This window comes from Vicugna pacos, chromosome 8, assembly GCF_048564905.1.
Source record: "Vicugna pacos chromosome 8, VicPac4, whole genome shotgun sequence".
Classification (NCBI taxonomy): Eukaryota; Metazoa; Chordata; class Mammalia; order Artiodactyla; family Camelidae; genus Vicugna; species Vicugna pacos.
Genome location: NC_132994.1, coordinates 4,366,632 through 4,389,162, shown reverse-complemented (window position 1 = coordinate 4,389,162; position 22,531 = coordinate 4,366,632). Strand labels below are relative to the sequence as shown.

The window sequence follows — 22,531 nt, the reverse complement described above, 5'->3', positions numbered from 1 at the left end:
CCCAAAACCTTATGAATGTTGAGGAATGGCAGAAAGATTTTTTATATGTCTGCTTGAATATAATGTTCAATTTATAGGCAAATCCAAATGACTTTTTCTAAAAGCCTATGCAGTAAGCACTTTCAAAAGAAAATACATCTCTGTGAAGGTTTTGTAGATAATGAAGTGAAAGCTAGTGGTTTTTTGTTGATGAAGACATCTCTGACATTTCAGTTAACCATCCAATTTAAGGAAAATGAAAGCTCTTTATATTTTGGGGATTGTATATTGCCAATATTCAAAAAATAAACACCATTGGCATTCAAGTCCCTCTGTTTTAAATTGCAGCACCTTATGAAATCTGCCCAGAGGATTATCTGATGTCGATGGTGTGGAAGAGGACTCCAGCCGGCGACTTGGCCTTCAATCAGTGCCCACTGAATGCCACAGGTAAAGCAGGGTGACCCCCGACCCAAACGATGACCGCCGCCCAACAGCAGGATGCTGTGTTCCTGGGCCGCGTTTTGCCCCATATCCACAAATAAATCTGCCCAGTACGCAGTTAATAAAGCAGTTTTGGTAAAGGGCTTTCTAAGTGGAGGCAACAAAGCGACCTAGAAAATATTGCTGTTGGAGTTGGTTTCTCGACGTGACCCGTATGCATTATATAAATCAACCAAGTACCAGTTCCACCTGCATGTTTGTTTAGAGCACGGAAGTGTACACACCCAGTTTTTCAGCCCGCCTCCCGGTTCTGTGTCGCCTCCCAGCCTCCCTGTCCTAAAGCTCTCCCTGTTCTCTGTGACTCGCAGGCACCGCTAGCAGACGCTGCTCGCTCAGTCTTCATGGAGTGGCCTTCTGGGAACAGCCCAGCTTTGCAAGATGCATATCCAATGAGTACAGACACTTGCAGCATTCAGTAGGTGCAAAGCCAGCTTTAATACTTGCTCAGTTTCTTGTTTGCTCATGATCGCTGTCCTAGAATTGAATCTTCTGCTGTAATGTCAACTCCGTAAACTCTGAAAATAGGCCGGGAGGAAAGTTAATGCTTATAAGTCAGCGCTGAATTGTTTTGTTCCCAGGGTTTGGGTTTTTAGGGGTCCTGCTATTTAAATGAAAGAATTTCTTGTCTAGCGGGAGAAGGCCTGAATCGAATCCATCATTCAGGTTTATCTGTAAGAGTTAAACAGTATATCATGATTGACACAAACCTGTGTTACATATTATGTAAAACTTACTTCAAAAATACCCTGCTTTTTTAAATTAAATTCTAAAAGTAGTTGCGAAATGAGAATGCTGTGTCACTTAGGTATCAAATTTCTCACTGCATTTTGACAATGACACACACACAAAAATGACAGTGTTACTGTCCCAGAGAAAATGAGTTACTCAAGAAAGATTACATGGGGCACGTTTCCAAAAATAGCCCCCTTTCTCCCACACATCCTTGTGTTATTCATGCTGGATGGATATTTTGAGCACCGGTAAATGCCACGTGGTACTTTACGAGTGCAAGTCACTGTCATTTTTGAAGACTGTTGTCATTCACCCTGACAGTCGAGAGAGCTCCCTTCCTGAACAAACACTGCAGGGCTTAGAACAAAATACGAAGCAGGAGCCACTGGAGAGCCCACCATTGGCAGGGATGCTGTTTCGATTAGAGCCTTGAAGTTTTGTTGTGTTTATAATTTCTTTTTATTTTCTTACTGCTGCTCACAAATAAGTGTAATTCTTAAAAAAAAAAAAAACCTGGAGAAACTTCTTGCTTGGGGATGGAGAAGTAGCTTGTGCAGTAACAACTCTTAATAATGAGGGAAAAGTATCCAATTATCAGAGAAACAAAAAAGCACAATTTGAAAAGATCTGAGAGCCAAATGCTGTCTAATACGTTTACTTACCAAATCGATAATTGAATTGATGATCACTTGGCTACAAAGAGCTTTATTTCTCTCATTGTGTACATACACATACATATATATTCACATACATTATATATACATCCATGTTATTGAATATATATGTATACACTTAAATACTGATTACACACAAATGCATATATTTAACGATAGATATTTATGTCCATATCAGTCATGGGTGATATTTGGCTTTGCTTGAGTTTTATTTCTATCAAAATTAAAATATTTCAGAATTCGGTATAACCAAAGACTTTATTTTATGAATTTCATTTGTAATAAATTCCATTTCCCCCTAATTTTAGAGGTTGGACTTTGTTTACTTAATCTTGATAATATCCATACTTAGTTCTTTTCTGTTCATGATGACAAGTGAGACCAAATTGCATGGATTAAGTAAAGCATGAGTCAGCTCTTACAGATTTGTTAAGAATGAATACTATCAGTTGTTTTCAGAAAATGTTTTCCTTCATAAACTCAGTGTTTTGTACAATAATATTTAAATGAGTTTGCTTGCTGTGAGAGCAGGCCATCGGATAATAGAGAGAAACAGAAACTCTCTGTGAAACAGGAGAGATGGTCTGGAATCGGGACTGTCACAGGAACTGTGCGGGCAGCGGCTGGATGGCCGGGGTGCCTGCTGGTGCCCAGGTTCCCCGGGGAGTACGTGCAGCCCCAGGGCACTCCGCGCCCACAGGGCGCCAGGCACTCGGCGGGCATGTTTTTAATTAGCCCCAGTCCTCAGCACACCTTGCAAGTGGGTCTCAGGTTGCATGGAAAGAAATGGACCCTCCGCGGAGGAGCAGTCCAGTTCAGTGAGACAAGAATGAAAGTCGCACCCCAGGTACAATTGTTCCAAAGTGTACCCTCTTTTCTGAAAGTCATACTACCTCCTGATTTTTTTTTTTTTTTCTGATTGGAAATCCTCTGCCTTGGATTCTGGTGCAGGGGACGTTGCTTTCTGGTTGTGTGTCCTGTTTAAAAGCCATGTGATCTCACTCAAGTCTTGCCTTGCTGTTTGCAAAATGAAACTGGTAGTGTCATCTTAGCATCTCTGGAGGTTTGGGAAGAGTAGATGAGATGCTCTAAGTGAGATGCTTGCAAAGCAAAAGTTATGTAACTATGAGATACTGATATCTACATGGATAGAAAATGGGTTAGTTTAAAAATTATCTCAATGAGAGTAAAAATTTAGAATTCAATGTATTGTTGACCTGAACTGTGCATGTGGAAAAATACAGATAAATACAGATGAATGGATAGGTAAGTAGGGAGGCAGGTAACTGATTGAATGGAGAGATGGATGGATGGATGGATGGATGGATGGATAGGATTGACATTACATGTACTTTTGCACATGAATTCTTTCTACATGCACATACAGAAATATACACGCACTTGACCTGCATACATGCACACGTACACGCATGCACACACACACACATCTAGGGTTGCCTGGGGGCCACGATCTTCTTTACAAGTTCAGGGAAGTATAGGACCAATGTATGGGTGCTTATCCAGTACATCAAGCTCATCATGTATACTCTGAACAGTCACCTGGAGGTGGAAATTAAGTCACCTTCCTTGCACACTCTCACTCTCGTGAGTCCCACGCCTTGCTGTGTGGCAAAGCTAGCTGGTCCTTGGATTCAGAACAGTTCTGACTCCTGTAAATTCTTAAATCACTATGAAGATTCTACATATGCTCCTCTAGGAAAATTTATCTTTTCACAATTTAATGTTCTCTTTTCCTTGGGAGATTTCACTAATTGACTCTATATTCATTAAGCTCATTAAATGTTCCTTGTCTCCCACTGCAGAGAATTACTTAGGGAGATCTGTGTTTTCAGACTCTTCACGTATAGAATATAGGCGATGTTCTGTACAAACACACATAGATTGCACAATTTTATACACCTCTTTTATAAAATGACATGAAAAGTAAGTTGGAAATGACATTTTATCATCAACAAACATGAGTTGACTGTGTTCTATGATCTCTCATAGTTATAAACTAATGGAGGTAGGCAAAAAGGAGTTGTTAAGCAATTTAATACATAAAATTACTAATCTGTGCTATTGAACATTCATTGAACTCTTTGAGGAAAGAAACCATTCCTTTTAATCTTCATTTCTCTGGTGCCCAACACAATGCTCAGCATACTCTAGGTGTTCCAGAGATGCTTGCGTAAAAAATGACTCTGTCACTTTTCTTATCAGGAGGGGGATACTGGCAGCGATGCCAGACTTAATGTTCACGAGTTTTCATCACGTGAACTTAATAAATATTATCCCTCATGTGCAATTTTCCTAGCCCCCAAACATCTCGGAAGGTGGAGTGGCTGACGACGTTACATTATGAAATAATTTGGCCCTTGCAGAAGAATTTCAATAAGCTAAAAATCATGACGTTTGTTGGGCAACTTTGTAAGATAGAAAATTAAGTGCTGTTTATAAAAAAGAAAAGTCACCAAGAAATGCACACAATTAAAAGAAAACTATAGTGGGCTTCTTGGAAATTTCATGGTTTCTCCATACGCCAATATGTCATTTCATATTCTGGGATATTTTTTGAATTTTATATCAAGCAAGGTGGAAATAATTTCAGAACTTACTGAGAAGTAGACACAGAAGTCAGGCAAATTAAGAACACTATCTTTCACTTATAAAGCTATTTGGAGAAAAGGGGTGACTGTTAGGGGTCAGGTGAGTCAGTCTTATCTTGAATTAAAGAAACAGATCCATCTTGTCTTCAGAGCACCTGGATGGTCCCAGCATGCCTCTCCCTCATTCATTCCCTCCCGCTCTCTTTTATTCACACACAGATGCGGACCTACACACACACAGACCTGAAGTGACAGACAACACTAGCAGAAGGCATCCCCTCTGCAGGTAGTTCTAGAGCAAAAGGAGTTGACTCAAGCATACTTGGCTTTACCTAAATTCATCAGACAGGAAAGTCAGTCCTCCTTCCCTGGACAGGAGTGAGTGATGGGGGACTGAGAAAGACCAAAGGTACTCCTCTTAGAGAAGACCCTCCACCTGGAAATACAAAGAATTGGTGTAAAGGTTTCCTTTTAAGTCATGGTTTCTTAAAACCTCAGTTTCTATCTTTTCAAGCCTTCATTTGACAATGAATAAATACAGACTTTGGAGCACTGGTCTGTGTGGTTGGGGAAAGGTGACTTTGTGGGAAGGATGTCAAAGAGCCTGCATCCTGGTTGAAGGACGTTGCTCCTCCTGGTTTCCTCTACTTTTCTGAGTGGTTTATTAGGAGAGAGAGAGAAGGATAGAGATGGGTGGGGTGAGGAGTTAGAGGAAGGGAGAGAGAGCCAGAGAGAGGCTGACATGGAGAAGGGTTGGCTGGTTGTGGCAGAACCCAGCAGGAAGGGCAGGTGAGAGTCAGGGGACTGGAGATACTCAAAACCAGTGGCCAGTGTCCAGTTTACGTGTCACTCAGTTTATTACAGACAATAAGCACACAACACAGGTTTGTCAAAGTTGTGAAAATAGCAGAGAAGGTAACAAACCACTACGGGCAAAGCTTGGCAAGAGGGGTAGCGGTCTCTGCTCTGGCAACATGTTTTGGACGTGTGTGAGTGGGGAGTCACCATCTGCTCCGACTGGAACGGGTCTCAGCATTTTGGAGAGGGTCCTCCAGATAACAGCCTTCAGATCACTCAGCTTCCTGGCTTCTTTGTAAGGAGCAATGGTTACATCAGAGGAGGGGTCTTGACTTTACTGGTCGCTTCCTCTGTTCCAGTGACGTCCATCACCCATCAAACTTCTTATCTAAAGTAACGCTCTTAGTTTATCACTCAAAGACACTCACAGTCCTACAGAGGACGTTTGAGAACAACTAACGAGGAAGTTCACACTGGCCTCTGTGACACATTTTGAGCTGCTCAACATGTCTTAACGTAGCTTAAACTCTGTAAGTTTCATGCAAGTTGAGTAGGAATTGTAACCCCAAAATCGTAGGAATTGTAACCCAGAGGAAGTCATGTCATAATATTGCTTTCTGTTTTCCCATATTCCCTGCCTTCTTTCCAGGGGAATTTTGCTTCATTGTAACAAAACTTCTCACATATCACACATTTTTGGCCACCACCTCAATGCACAAATGCCCAGCCCATCACCAAAAGAGGGCAATACTTTGGATTATTGCAGCTTATTTAGGGGAAAAAAAGAAAACAATAACCACCATCGTTTTGTTGACAGCAAATCCATATTGAGCCAAAAAAGTAGATTAGTTCTATTGTTTTTTTCATGAGTGATTGTGAAACAAAGAACTCAGGACTATGGACCAGTCAACCAGGGAAACTAGCAGGTGATTTTAATTTTTGAATGTTCAGCAAGTAAGTAAAGGTGAGTGAGCTTGAGAGAGCAAGAGATATTTGTTCTGCCATTTTTTTTTTTTTTGCAGTATAATGTAGCTGGGACAAGGTGAGTGATGGGGAAATCGAGGAGAAGCTAGATCAGTAGCTTTTGTTTTGTTTTGTTTTGTTTTGTTTGTTTTAATTCTGGCTGAACATTATACCCATGTAAGAGCTCTTAAAAAATACCAATGGAAAGTTCAACCAAGGCCAGTTAAGTACAGTTGTCACCAGCCCTTAATGCACGTTCGATGGATGTGAACTATTATCATTACTAATCACAATATTAATTTGACATTCATGTACATGCGTTTCTACTTACATGGCGTCCTCATGAAACAATGTGGACATCCTCGTTTTAAGTACTCAAGACATAGCACGTGACTGTCTTTTTATCCTTGTTGCCAAATTTTAGGTTCCGCAGAGTCCTTTCTCCCAGAGCTCAAATAATCGTTGCAAAATCCAAAAATGCCAAGGGAAAGCTGAAGAACATTATTTCCTTTAAGATGGACGGAAGCCTCTTAATTTTATTTTGGACTGCATGTTAAAAATTTGGCATCTGAGTTCTACTGTATGATTCTAAAGTTTTTAGCATGTGGCCCTGAATAAAATTATGAGTTTCCTAAGTGTTCAGTAAATGATAATAGTTCACAGTTTTTAAATGCTACCTTCCCTGAAGGAGCTGATTGAAAAAAAAAAATTGGAAGGAAGGTGTTAATTGAATTGTAATATTCTAAGCAATTTATATGCCAAAGTTTACAGCATATTTCAAGGACAAGATAGAGAATATTTTAGACTTTATATTCCGTATGGTCCCTGTTCTAACTATTCAACTCTGCTGTTAGAGCACAGGAGCAACCATGGACAGTTAGTAAACATCACTGTGTTCCAGTAAAACCTTTACCAAAACAGGCAATGGGCTGGATTTGGCCCGTAAGCTGTAATTCGCTAGCTCCTGGTCTATAATATACATTTTATGTGTAAGTTTGATTTTTCTTTTTTAAGATTTTAACTCTATTAGAATTTTCCATCAGAGAATGGACAAATTCTATTAGAATTTTCCATCAGAGAATGGACAAATTCTATTTTCTTCTTTTCTTCTCTGTGTTCTTTAATGTTTTAACCAGTCATTTTAAATTTCTTATCAGTGAAATCTAATATTTGGAAAATCTGTGAAGGGGCTTGTTTTGTTTTCTTGCATCAGTCACAGGAGCAGGCATGTCTAGTAATTTTTGATTAACTCTCAGGCATTGTGTAAAACAAATGTAGCATTTTAGATAATGTTAATTTTCATCCAAAAGCATTCCCTCTTTCCTTGGTTATTCAAATATAAATGAAGAGCTGAAACTTTAATGCAGCTGAGGATTGATCTGGGTCAGGATGTTTTGCAGTTTTTGTAAGACTACATCCATGTAGTCTCTCCTTCTCCACTGTGTGTCTTATATGCTTTAGATAGAGAGCTTATGTGTGTCCATCCCATTAGCCCTGAGAAACTGTAGAAGATTCAGATCTGCCTTTCAAAGGGTCCAAGCTTTCTGCCCAAGCAACTTCAGATGCATCAGATCTCTTGAGGAGGAGACAGCTGGTTGCTTAAAGCTGGAATCCTCCCTCAGCAGGCATTTATTTCTAAATATCTACTTACAGGGATGGAGAAAATTGTGCCCTGCTTTTCAAAAGGGTTTATCCTAACTCTTCACTTCCTACACATTTCAAAAATTCAGCAAATATCTCAAGGAGAAAAATCTGAGTAAGATTTTTAGGGATCCTACAATTTCCATTATATTTCTCCAGCCCTAGGCAACCAAACCTAATAATAATAATAATAATAATAATAACAACAACAACAACAACAATAACAACAATAATAATAATAACATTAGTTTCGCTTTCTACCCTAGAGGTCCTCTGCCTGGGCCATGCCTGCCCCTCACTTCTTGCCAAAACTTTACAAGCATTCCTAAGGTGAGGGGGAATCCAACTGGCTGAAATTGTTGTTCTACCTCAGAAAGTATCTCCTTTTCCTGGAATTTTAATTCATCTCATCCAGAGCTTTCTGATGCTTTAAAGAGTATGATTTTTGTAATTTATATGGTTTTCTTTCTTGTCTTTCTAAGGCAAGCACATTAGCCTTACCGGAATTGCTATATTCTACCAAACTAATACATTTTAATTAAAAAAAAATCTTTAGTCATGTATGATAGTGTTTTCTAAGGAATTTTAAAGGAGTCTATTACATAGATGTATAATGAAATACTTCTAAAATTATACCTTATTTCCTCATTTTGAAAAACTCACAACATATTATGATTGTATCTACAAAGGCCTGGGAGATTTTTAAGTTTATCCCTGATTATGGATTTAGTGTGACTTGGTGAAGAAATGTTAGTTCTGGCCATTGAATCCGCTGACTTGAAACTTATTCATAGGGTGACTTAATGGAATACACTTGTACAGAGAATTATATTTAGGCTAATGCCAAAGGAAGACTATTATAAAGGAAAATGTACTGTATTATTCAGTCATTCACCCATTCATCCAACTACCCATTAGGTTATTCTGCGCATATCCACTGAACTTTAACTAGGTGCAACACAGTGTGAGGATTGGGGGATGCAACAAAACAAATACACAATAAAGTAGGCAGGAAAAGGCATAAAATAATTCCAAACTCTGATATGTTGGAGGAACTTAACAAAGTTCCAACACAGGGAATAAAGTTTGGGGACCACTTTACATAAGGAAGTCACTGAGGTATCTACGAGGAAATAACTTCATAACTGTGATCTGAAAGATAAAATAGATCTAGACGTGCAAAGAGTGAGGTGAATGAGATTGTCAGGGAACAAGAGCACATTTTACCAGGGAGAACAGCATATGGAAAAACCTTGAGATAAGGAAGTGAAACTTGATTCAGTGTCCAGAGATGGTGAGCAAGGAGAGAGTGTCATGACATGAGTTTGGAGAACTAGGTAAAGAAGAAATTACTCTGTGCTTCAAAGACCTCTGCTAAGAGTTTGGATTTTATTCTAAGGGCAGTGGGAAGCCATTGACAGTAATGAGTGATGTGATGCAGTATAATTAAAGAGAGTCATAAGACTGTTCTATGGAGACCAGGCTGTAGGGAAGGGACACAGAGCTGTGAAGTTTGCTGCAGAATTCAGAGGAGTCTCTCCTCTGAATGATGGTGCCCTTTATTGAGGTTGAGTGAGTACATGCAGCTGGTGGTGACGTCATTTTCTGCAGTGAGGAAGGCAGGATGCTGAAGATTACCCTGAGGCAGGTGGGCTTTGGGGTTGCCAAAGGTTGTATGGTACAGAAGTCTGAAATAAAGAACTTAGAGTAGAGCTAGCCAGGGTCGATATGACTACTCTTCAGCAAAGTCAAGCTCCTTGGATGCAGATGCAGAGAGCGCATCTGGTGGAGCCAAAATGTTTCCTAAAGACCAGAAGTAGAAGGAGCTTGTTAGAAATAAAGAATCTCAGACCCTGTCCCAGACCTACTTCCTCAGAGTCTGCACTCCAGAAAGTTCCCTTTGTGATTTATATGCACACAAACTTTAAGAAGCACTGTGGTAGGTTTTATCTAGGGTTGAAGTTCTGGTGGATGAATACAAAGAAGTTAAATGAGTGCCGGCAAGCTCCACACCATCACAAGACATACAATGTCAAGCAATACCTAGTTTTCCTCTCCTGGGCATGCAAGAGGATTGTGTTTCTTCACCCCTTGATGTTAGATGTAAAAAGTTGGTTGTGTATGGAAGTGACCTTTGTTCTGTCAGGCCTTGAGACTGCACTTGCCAGGGCAAAACTCTTCATCCTCTATCATCTCTATACCCTAAGGGACTAGGATGAACAGAGCCTCCCTGATAACCTGGGTTACATACGGCGTGTGAGTGAGAAATACATTTTTTTGTTTTCAGGGGCTGAGATTTTGGAGCATTTTGTTATCACAGCATAACCTATCCCATTCTGACTGAGGCAGTATCTCTTGAACTAGGAAATTCAAGGAACAGAAGCAGAATTGAAAAACCCTTTGAGATGGGGGTTACTTAATGCTCTATCTCCCCTTGAACAGGTTCCTGAAAGTTTGGGTCCCCATCTGTGTGCACTAGGCTGCTCTGAGCTCATGCACATGCTCTAGTGCTGTCCCCTGGCTCAGAATATTGATAATAATTCTAGATGTGTTTAGTGTTAAGGGGAGAAATCCCACCTGCCTATGGCCTTTGCTTGGGAATTGTACTTTTGATGTTCGACTAGAAATTAAAGCTTTTTTGAGGTTTTTACTGGGTAGGTAAGTTGACTGTGCTCTCATCCTTACTTTGGAAACATCCAGGCTTTATGGGGAAATATACACAGTGTATATTTATCTCTGTTTTCTTCATGGACTCATATTCTCATAACAATACCTCGCAGTCCTCAAATTCATGGCATCCTATAACTCACTCCAGGAACTCGTAGGGCAAGAACTCAGGGTATTCTATGCCCCTGTGGCCAAATGCTGTTCATCCTGGGTTCTGGGCTATACATTCATGCAGGGGAATGTTTAACTAAATCAATGAATCACATTGTCCCTAGACAAGAATTGTCTTTTCATATTTGAACTTCTAGCCCTAAGATGAATACATGTTTTTTATATTAAATATAGGAGGGGGGAACAAGTATTCATGTATTAGAATAAAAGATACACTTTCTTTTTCATACAGGATGATTATTGTCTTTCCTGAAGACACCAGATAGATCTGTGAATAATTTAATACCATCATTTAGTGAGTGACTTTGGTCTGAGTAAATGACAGTTATGAACTGAAGCAAAAGATGTATATTTAGATTATTGCTTTATGAAAAGAAGTTTCTGGTATAATTATCTTTTAATTGAAGCCACTTAGCACTGTGAGAACCTTTAATATACCTTACAGATGGACTGTAAGAGTTGACGCTGAAAATAATATATAAATATTTGATGTTTAAAGTGTGTCATTTGCACGGAGCGACTATGATAAGTCTTCTTTTAAGATTCACACAATAGAGGCAGCTGTGGCTGGCAGTGGGAGGCATACGATGAAAAGAATAAGGTTATTTCAGAAACACACCTACTCTTTACACCATGACCCTCACCACATCTCTCTATATAAAGAGCAAGGAGGCTTAATCCAGAACCATAAAAAGCAACTCTTTTTAGACTTCAGGGATTTCTTTTTTTCTTTCACTGTTGATCTTGTCAACAGTATTAAATGTGAATGACACAGAAACTTTTAAGACTTGTCCTTTGGAGCAAAAATGCTCACAGAGTACTGCAATGTGAGCAGACAAAATCACTGATAATTGTAATTTTAAAGGAAATATTAAAATTACAAACCTTTCTGAGCTACTTCAGTGACCAAATTAAGATAGAAATTTTTTAAAATGCAGCCTAAATGTTATAGAATCCTTGATGTATCCATGGAAGCTTTTTGTCTACACTTGAATAAAACTACCCACAGAAACGTTTACAGATGTTGGCAAATAGCTTTAGGAACCTTTCCACATTGCTTTCAAAAATAACCATCACAACTCAGGGCATTGATAGCCAGCCCCTCAGCAGCCTGGACAGTTGTTCTTCAAGTTGTCTGCTTCTTATACTCTTTCTTCACATGATAAAAGATGTAATGTCTCTTGAAAACAGCCATAGTTGAGAATGATTTCTAAATATTGAAGCATTCTGACAATGTCTAGCAAAAGCACTCTATAAAACCTGAATTAAGCATGCAGTGGTCAAGAGCATGGACTCTGGCTTCTAACTGCCTGGGCTCAAATGTTGGTACAATTTGGGAGCTATGCAATCCTGAGGAATACATGTCACCACACTGGGCCTCTATTTCTTCACTGTAAGGTGTAGGTGATGATAGCACCTCCAACGGTTGTTTTAAAACTCAGATAACTTGTGTAGAACACTTAGTTCCATGCTTACCATAAAATCAACACTTAATAATGCTCTACTTTTCTAATGGTTATTATTTTCTCAAAGGTAGCAATTACATAACTATAACTGTAGAAATTTAAAACTTCTGAAATCATTTGCCTGTTTTTATTAAGTGGATATCATAATTTGAAGGCAATTCTGCCAGAAAATGTAGACACACTCTAATTCTTACGTATTTCTTTGTTTTGAATACTCATAGACAGCTCTGTTTTTACCTTGTCAACTTTTGAGGATGACAGTCACAGAAGAAAAAAGAAAACCCTTCTGTAGTTTCAGTTTAAGTTAACAAGCACTTTGAGCAGATACCTTTGTGTGTCAGACAATATGCTCAAAATTACAGGGGGAACAAATTGAAAAAGAAACGACAGGCCCTTTAGGAGTTTGTGGTCTAACAGAATGGATAAGATAAGGACACAAACACTATAATAATATAAGATAGAGCAAGATTACTTCCATGAGGTTTGAAAGTAGAGATGGTATCTCGATTGCCGTTATCTGAAAAGAATTCAGGAAGGAGAAAGGAAAGATAATTTAACAAAAGGATTTGGGGAAAGCATTTTAAGTTATAGAAGCGAATAAGTCAGGAAGTAACAGCAGGATCCCTCCCTGGCCTTTCTTTGGGAAGCAGTGAGCAATTCATTCTGGTTGGTATCAGGCACCTGCAGCAGTAATGGAACAGTGGGACGGACCAAGCTGATACTTCTGAGCTGAGCACACTGAAGTTCTAAATAAATTACGGCAAGAATATATTTTCAAACAGTGTGTGATGGCTGAGCTCAGAAGAAAGACAGAGAATTACTTAGATACCAGGAATGAAGGGGAAAATTAACACTGAAAGCCAGAGCAACAGGGGAAAGCTGATGGTTGAGCTATGCAGAGTTTGGGGAGAAAAATGAAAGAAATCACCTTATGGAAACTGAAACTCCTGGTCTAAATCGTAAATAGAAGTTAACGTGCAAAGTAGCATAAAATGATCCGGCTTCACTGAACTGCCTGAGGCCCTTGCCCTCAGAGAACACACTCTAATAGCTCTTCCACAAACCAGCCAAAGGATGAACACACCTTACTGAATATGAGTTGACAGTAATTTCAAATATCATGAGGGAGAATTAGCAAGTTCAAGAATGAGGGGAATTAGCAATGCAAGGAGTAGAAATAATAGAAAATATGAAAGAAACTATAACATATTTGTTTAAAATAATTTGAGAGATGAAAGAAAGAACAGAAAGCACAGTTAAGAACTGGAAGAATGTGAAAAAGATGAGCTAGAACTTCTATAAATGGAAAATATTGTAATTGAAATTAATGAACAAAGTAGCCAGTTAGACACAATTGAAGAAAGAATTAGTGATCCAGAAGTTAGGTGTGGAAAACGACCACTCAGGAGCCAAAATAGATAAAGAAATGAAAAACATAAAAGAGAACTTAGAAAATGAAGAGTTAAATGAGAAAGTTTAGTAGAAATTTATATAACATAATAGAAATATATTCTAGAAAGAGCCCACAAAGAGACTGCAAGAGAGGCACCATTCTATGAGCTCGTGCTTAAGAATTTTCCAAAGTGGAAGACAGATAATATATTCAGATTGAAAAAGTCCTGAATAAATAAAAGCAAATCCACATAGACTTAATCTGCATTGTACAAAAACATGAAGGAAAATACTGAAATCTACCACAAAGAAAAGACTGGTAATCTACAAAAAAGCAACTGTTTAACTTGCAACAACAGAAGCACCAAATTCCATTATGAAAATGCTAAGGGGAGAATAAAAACATCCCCATCTAAAAGATCCATTGAAAGTGAACATAACTTAAAAAAAAAAAAAGTGACTGCAAGATTGAGTTACCATTCGCAGAACCTTACTAAAACAAAAACAATTGCTAAAAGATTAGAAAACAGGAAAATATGCTCTGAAAGATGAGAACTTAAGAAGCAGTGGTGAGAAGCAATAGTGAATAGATTGGATTAAAATGATTGTACTTTAAAAAGTCAATAAGAATGATAGTAAAGATTTACCTAAGGAATTCAAAAGCAAAGCGGATTGAATTGTAATGTAGCTTAAAGATGGAAGAGTAAGACTGAAATAATCCCCAACTGAATAGAAATAATGGGAGAAAAGGGTTGATGAAATGAGATAGTGAGATAAAATGTTTGAATTGCAGGTTAGGATGGCCTTGGAAGTCAAAAAATGGAGGATGTATTTGATCTAATGTGAAAATGGAAGGATTTTGTGGTCTTTTTCTTTTTATAGTAGAGAAGTGACATCTTCATACATGTGAAAGGTAGCGTAGTTTTAGGATGGGGAAAGACTCAGTAAAACCAGTTAGAAGACCACTGCAAAGTGTGTGAAGATAGGGACTGATGACCTGTAACAGGATTCATCGTTTTGGTTTTTTTTCAATTGAAATATAGTCAGTTTACAATGTGTCAATTTCTAATGTACAGCATAATGTTTCAGTCACACATATACATACATATATTCGTTTTCATATTCTTTTTGCTATAGGTCACTACAAGATGTTGAACATAGTTCCCTGTACTGTACAGAAGAAACCTGTTGTTTATCTATTTTCTATATAGTAGTTAGTATCTGTGAATGTCAAACTTTCAGTTTTTCCCTTCCCACCCCTTCTCCCCAACCTTGTAACCGTAAGTTTGTTTTCTATGTCTGTGAGTCTGTTTCAGTTTTGTAGACAAGTTCATTAGTGTCCTCTATCAAGATCCATCTTACCCACAGGTAAAAAGATGGATCTGAGACACATTTCATGGCTAGTATTTAGAGGAATTGGAAATTGAAGATGGAAAGATAAGAAGGGGAAATGGTCACTGAGTGTCCACTTTTAATCTCTCTCTTTGTATTACCCCATCACAGCCACATTCTGATATTTGTTCTTTTTTTAATAGACAAATCAAATGATCCTAGGAAAGAGACAATTTTTCCAGTGGTCCTAAGTAAGAAGGGGTAGAACCACAATTTAAATCCAGATTTTATGACTCCAGCTGCTCCTTAAACTTAATATGCTCATAAGATTTCAAAAGAGAACTCCTAGGAGGTAATCGTTGAATTTAATTTACAACTTAAAGAGTTGTGAGGCTCAAATCTGATTTCATACTTCTGATTTTGATTTTGAAGAGAAACAAAGACTAGCTGAAAGGAAATTTCAAGATGAAGAGTTGGTACTTAAATCAGATATCCAATATCAGTCCATATTTTTGAGAGAGAGAGAGACAGATTGGAGAAGATGAAGATTGAGGAGTGGATGGGATTCAAAGTCATAGACATAGCCATGGAGTTCAATCATCATGATAAAAACAGAGGATACAAGTGAGGGAGAGTCTGAAATAGGGAAAGGTGAGGTGAGCAAACTCAATCTGAACTCTAGGTTTTCAATATCCCATAAAGAGGAAAACAGTCCAGCAGATAACCAGGGATTGGTCATTCTAGGAAAAGGTAGCGAAGGGGTGGGCACAAGATGGGAGGGAGCCGTTCCCAGTGCACTGGTGTTGCAGCAGGAAGATCAAGAGACTGGAATTGTTCTCCACCTCAATCTGTTCTGGGTGGAAATCTGTCTTATCCGAACACCCTTTATGCCCTTTATAAATGCCACCAATAGCCTACGCTGGTGTACAAATGTTACAAGGTATTTGTTCCGGGTGCCTTCTGCTGACAATGCCAGGAAGGATGCTATTAGTGCCAATTGTGAGAGCTGGTGGTGCGATCTGGACATCTGCTTCCAAAGAGCTGGACCAAGAGCAAGTTATTCCACATAAGCCCGCCAAGCAGCTGTCAGATGGCAGGGATGGTCATTTACTAGCGACTGGGCCACATTTGATGCTGACCCAGTTGTGAAAGACTTCCTTTCCTATCTCTGATGAGCAGAGCCATTCAAGGTCTTTTGCAGTATTTTTATTGCAAACAGAAAAACATGTCTACATGTCTTACTCCTCAAGATTCAAGTCGGTGTTGCGATGTTTTTGTTTGAAAGGAAGGGTGTATGACGTGTGAGTTAGACCCTCACGGGCACAGGTAGGAGTTGCTGAAATAATAGATTTGGAGCTGATCTGAGCAGTCAGACGATGTTGACCCTGCCAACCGTCGCTGAATGTCACTCCTAATGGAGAACCTTCTCAGCGCCTCTCAATGTGAACGCTGGATTCTATGACATTTTTAGAGTAGATCTTATTAATTTCATTCCTCTTCGACAATCTTTACTCCACCTACTACATCAGATGCTTTTGAGCCCAGGAGCTGCACTGTCTCTGCAAGTCGGGTATTTTAATTACCTCATCCTATTTAAAACTGATGTTTTGTCTGGACTATGTTGAGGGGCAGCTTATGACAGCTTCCTGGTGTGCCCGCTTTAATTCGGTGTGCTTCCAAGAGCACAGAGGGACTCATTAACTCATCTGTCCAATATATTGAGTAAGTCCTCTAGGTACTGGGAATATAATAGTAAACAAAATACACAAAAATCTCTTCCTTCACAAGGCTTCTATTCTAATGGGGGAGACAGACAAAAAAAAAAAAAAAGAAGAATCAGACCAAAAATAGATGCACAGTGGCAGGTAAGTCTGATTTTTTAAACAGGAAAGATAAATAAGTAAATACATAAATACATAGAAGGGTAAGAACGTTGAGAATGACAGGGACACCACTTTCAATAGGCAGCCAGGTAAGACCTCTCTGAGGAGATGACCAAAAAAGCCTGTGGATCTCTGTGAGAAGACTGTTCCAGGCAAAAGGAAAAGCAAGTGCAAAGGCCCTGAGACAGGCATGTACTTAACTTCTTTGAGGAAGATCAAAAAGACCAGAGGACCAGAGCAGAGTGAACGGGGGAAAGTGTTAGAAGTCTCCAGGAACTAGATCAGATAGGGCACACACACCGTGACGGGGCGGTCCATGTGCTGTATCTGTGGCTGTGCTATCTTAGGCTTGTGTGGGTTTATTTGAATTAAAAAAAAAAAGATTTTTAAAACTTTTTAACCATATAGGCATATTTTTCAAAGCTTAGAAGAGACATGGTAAACTGAATCTCTGATGGCTTCAATTATATAAAAAGTTGAAAAGCTTAAATAAAAATCTAGGCAGTCGTGGCTCCAAAGCCCATTCCATCGTGTTTCCATCATGAAGATATAGTTAGGATATCATAACTGAATTCACTCTAACAAACTCTTACTGTACTATATTCTTTTTTCTTGTTGGACTATAATTGATTTACAATGTTGTGATAGGTTAGAGTGTACAGCAAAGTGATTCAATTATACAAATACGTATGTATGTATATTCCTTTTCACACTCTTTCCCATTATAGGAAAGGTTACTGTAAGATACTGTAATAACTATTCCAATATATTGAATATTTTTCCCTGTGATACACAGTAGGTCCTTGCTGTTTACCTATTTTGTATATAATAGTGTGTATGTGTTAATCTCAGACTTCTAATGTATCCCTCCCCTTTTCCCCTTTGGTAATCAGAGTTTTGCTTTCTATATCTGTGAGTCTATTTCTGGCTTGTAAATTAGTTCATTTGTATCATTTTTTTATTTCCACATATAAGTAATACCATATGATATTTGTCTTTCTCTGTCTTACTTAGTGTGATATCTCTAGATCTATCCATGTTATCGCAAATGACATTATTGCATTCTTTTCTATGGCTGAGTAGTATTCCTATATATATATAGGAATATATATATATATATATATATATATATACACACACACACATATATATACACACACACATATATATACACATACACATACATATATACATATATGCCACATTTCCTTTGTCCATTCATCTGTCAGTGGACATTTAGGTTGCTTTCATGTCTTGGCTGATGTAAATAGTGCTGCTAGGAACATTGAGGTGCAGTAAAAATACTGTACTATATTCTAAGGCAGTAAATAAGGCAGGGAGCCTACCCTCAAGATTTACAAAGACATATAAGCAAATGATTCTAATTCAGTGTGATAAAGTAATGTGTGTGTGGGTTAAAAGAGAGAAAGAGAAGGAAGTGATTAACACCATTTGGATATTTAGAAGAATCAGGGCTAAATCTGAGAGGTGTATAAAGATGAGATAATGTAAGACAGGAGGGCAGACTATTCAGCACAAAAGCATGAAGTTATGGTACGTGTGAGCTGAACAGGAACTTGCAAATAATTATCACTAATTTAGAGGCAGGGCTGGAGCTCAGCCTGGCAGTACATTACCATCAGATCATCCTGGTACACTGCTGCCTTCTATTGGGAGGATCAGTGTCCTTTCTGATTGGTGAGCACAGTGTCTGTGTCCTGGTTGGTATGTTGCTGTCACTCCACAGCAGTGGGCACTGACACTGAAGGGCCAGGTCTCTGACACCACGTCAGTCCCATAGGCTTCGGCCAGTGGTGGATGGCTGCCACTGAGGGGGCCAGAGAGAGATGTGAAAAGAGAAAATGGGTGCAAAAAGACTCCCCAAATATGTCATGTTTTTAACATCCCATGATGGAAATAGAGTAGGTCCCTGAAGATTTTTATCTTGCCAAAGTATTTTTAGACCAAGTTTTAGAGACTAAAGAAAAGTAAAATATCTGAGGTGTCAGGATAGCACCTTTTAAAACATGTTTTATAGAAAATCCCTAACTTTTGGATTCTTTTAGATTGATTGTCGCACTTCAGAGGGCTTGCTGGCCCTTTTCTTAGTGGGAAATTGAGGATGACAATGGCTCTACTTCAGCCTCTCTTGTTCAGTCTTTCTCGGGTGTGTTAGTCCCTGTTTATTTTGTGATCTTTTGATAAATTGATTTTTTGTCACAAATGATAAAGACTAACCTTTCAATAAACGGGTAAATGTATGTGGATCCTTGCTAGGACTTCACCTTCTCTCACCCTCACATGCTTCCACTTTATAAGATTTTTCTTCCCTTGGACTAGTATAAGCAAATATGTAATTTGATGGCATATTCCTCTGGCCATCAAACCAATTTAAGCCTTACACCTCAATAGTTAGTTCTGTTGCTGAAGACCTAGCTGAGAGTTTTCTTTTCCTTTTTTTTTTCTTTTTTTCTCTTTTTTTCTTTTCTCTTTTAATTTCCTTTCTCTCTTCTAGCTTTATTATTATTAGTTTTTTAATGGAGGGGCTGGGGATTGTACCCAGGACCTCATGCATGCTAAGCGTGTGCTCTACCACTGAGCTGTACCCTCCCCCAGTTGAGAGTTTTCTTGATTTTGTTGTTGTTTATTTCTTTTTCAAATAAAGCTAAAGTCATGTAGCTTTCAGTCACATCAGTCACAGTAGACCTCTAAAGTTTTGCTAAATGTCTTTCTTACACTCAGTGTCCTTGTGAAAACTTTTTTTTTGCTGCCATATAAAAGTGTGTTTATTTTAAGAGACAGGGCAAAATCATTAAGCTCTGCTTGTTAATAAAAACAAGCAGAGTATTTTGGAGTGTTTACAATCTCCCATCTCTGCTCACACCTCACTGAGCAATCTCCCATGTTTGCCATGTGCAAAAGTACTTTTTAATTTTTACTCCAATAAAAACCCTAAAATAATACACACTTTTTGCAATGTGTTAAATTGTGTTTTCTGAGAACTAGAAAAGGCAAGTCCAGAACCTCTGACAAAGTGTGGACACGGATGCTGGATGCTTATCCACGTGTGTGGGACACACACAACTTACAGGTCTGAAATCCTCCCAGTGTTACAATGCTATTTGAAGGTGGACTCCACAGTTTGAAATACGTTTGTTTGATGAAGATAGTGGAGGTACAGTCATGAAGATTCTGATGTTTATGCTGTTCTTTTGACCATCCCAGATCAAAGAACACCTTGCGAAGGGGCAGAGGATGCTGGCAGGTGACGGGATGTCCCAGGTCACCAAGACACTGCTGGATTTAACTCAGAGGAAAAACTTCTATGCAGGAGATCTTCTGATGTCCGTGGAAATCCTCAGGAATGTGACAGACACGTTTAGAAGGGCAAGTTACATCCCTGCATCCGATGGTGTCCAGGTAAGGGAGGCAGTGCCGTCAAGGAAAAGACAAGTGAGCTTGGGATCAATTCTGGGCCTTAAGAAGCCAGTGCAGCCACCTTGGAGGAGGCTTCCCGGCCTGGAGGGGAAGCATCCAGGCTGTGCTCGGTGTGAGCGCTGGAGATGACCCCGATTCCTTAGTCTTTCTATACCTCAGTGTCCTCAACCGAAAACACACATCATGCACCTCCTTGAGGTGCTGAATGAAAATGGCTGTGAAGTGCTTTGAGCCCTCAGATTAAAGGCGCTGTAGCAAATTCAAGGTTGTAACGTGGATATTTTAATCCCACATTAATAGCACCATCTTGCCACAGGAAACTATTAAAAGTACATTAAGCGTAATGAAAGCACATTAACTGTAGTGTGCAAAGAACACACCGTTTAAGTTTTGTTTGGGGTTCTGCTGTTAGAAGGGAGAAGGTTATATTTAATTTTGTGGAACCATTGTCTGAAAATATCAGGCAAACAGAGGATTGTTCTGGATAGGAAAATGAGAAATTCAGTAACTCCTCACCACCTATTTTTGCTAGTCATGAAAGACTTCTAGAACTTCATCATTTATTTCCATAATAATAAAGTTTAAGGACTCACCCAATTTCAGAATCACCTTTGCGCTTAGAACAAAGCTTGTTGAATGGCAACCACGCATATTGAATGCAACGCTAGTTTGCATTTCAGATTAACTCTTCTTGTGCTGGGGGCTAAAATGTTCTCCTGCCAAGAAGGCTGAGTTGGTTTTGGCATTTCCAGCATAATGTTCTCCCCGAATCTCTGCAGAAAGTTCATTAAAATAAAAGGTTGGCCAAACTCCCAGATCAAGTAGCTTTCTTTCAGTCTACTCTTCATTCAGGAATTTTATTTGCATGCCACTTGGAGAATGCAGAGGGTGGGTTTTTGTTTTGTTTTCTGTTTTTTTGTTTTGTCTTGATCAGTTATTAAGGGTGATACAGAAAAAATGGCGCGCGAGAGGATGGCCACGTCCCAGGCCACATCCCTGGGGTGTGTCCCGCCACGTGTGGGTCCTTGGCTTCGTGCAGGAGAGAATTCAAGAGAGAGCCGTAGTTGAGTAGAGGTAGATTTATTCAGAGAGATACATACTCCATAGACAGAGTGCAGGCTGTCTCAGAAGGCAAGAGAAAGGCCGAGAGAGAGAAAGAGAGAGAGAGAGAGAGAGAGGTTGTTAGTTTTTCTGGGCTCAGTTACCTCATATGCTAACAAGTGGGAGGATTATTCCAACTACTTTGGGGAAGGGGCTGGGATTCCCAGGAATTGCGCCACCACCCACTTTTTGACCTTTGATGGGCAGCCTTGAAACTGTCCTGGCCCCTGTGGGAGGGCCACTTAGCAGCTACTGTATGTCAATGATCCTATATTTAAGCTCAAGGTGTACTGAGAGTTGAATCTCCCACCATCTCGGTGCTAATTGCTGTGTCATTCTTTTAATGGTTGTACTCACCCCCCTTCCCTCCTGCCTCAGGGAAAGAGGAAAAGAAGGCTTTTTGGAGCCATGAGATTATTCATAAGTAACCCTGACGCCCCAGTTTGTATAGAGGCACATATATTACTTATACGTTATATGCGTTTACTGCTGAAAGGTGATGGGACCATGGGGACTGTTGGGACTGCATGCTGTGTTGTACTACCAGTGTCCAGGAATAGACTTTTAATTGTAAAAAATACATTGGTGGGGAGGGATTGGTGTTATTTGATCATTTCAAAGATTTTTTTTTTCTTTACAAAGCATGAAACAGTTTTCCAGTTTTAAAAACCTTACTAAAGTAAGCCAGGTAACAGCGTTTCCCTGTAGCTCTGAAATACTTCCATCCATTAGCGTTGGCATCAAAAATAACACCTGACATCCGTGACGTCAAATGCAAGATGCAGTTTTGAAAACCCTCAGGTGCTTGTGTTCACGGCTGAAACATCAGGGCGAAGGCTGCACTCGCTGATTTCCAGGGCCTCTTCTAACCTTGACAGTGTAGGGCATGAAGGTTTGTAGGTGCTGAAGTTCAGGAAAGTCAGATTTCTAGGCTGTATTAGGAACGTCTCATTGGACTGCGTGGACCAAACGAACAATTAGTGTAACCAAAGGCTTAGTAAGGGACACTAGCTGGCTTGACTTAAATAGAACGATTTGGTAGATTGTTTTGTTGCCATTTGGGCATAATCAGAAACAGATCCGTCCAGGTCCATCCTGCCCGCTCATTAGGCCTCCATACGTGTACAGAATTCTCAGCAGGTTGGTGTGCTAGTTGGTCTCCAAATAGGAGCTGTATTTTT

General features: G+C 39.3%; 1 protein-coding gene across 1 annotated transcript in view; it reads left to right on the top strand.

Moving 5' to 3' along the window:
- The window catches only part of ADGRB3 (adhesion G protein-coupled receptor B3), a 684,888-nt gene that overhangs the window by 306,222 nt on the left and 356,135 nt on the right, over positions 1-22,531 (top strand). Inside the window, exons 9-11 of the mRNA XM_072965499.1 lie at positions 328-429; positions 792-898; positions 20,037-20,231. Coding sequence (XP_072821600.1) covers positions 328-429; positions 792-898; positions 20,037-20,231 — 404 coding nt within the window. The remainder of the gene's footprint in view (positions 1-327; positions 430-791; positions 899-20,036; positions 20,232-22,531) is intronic.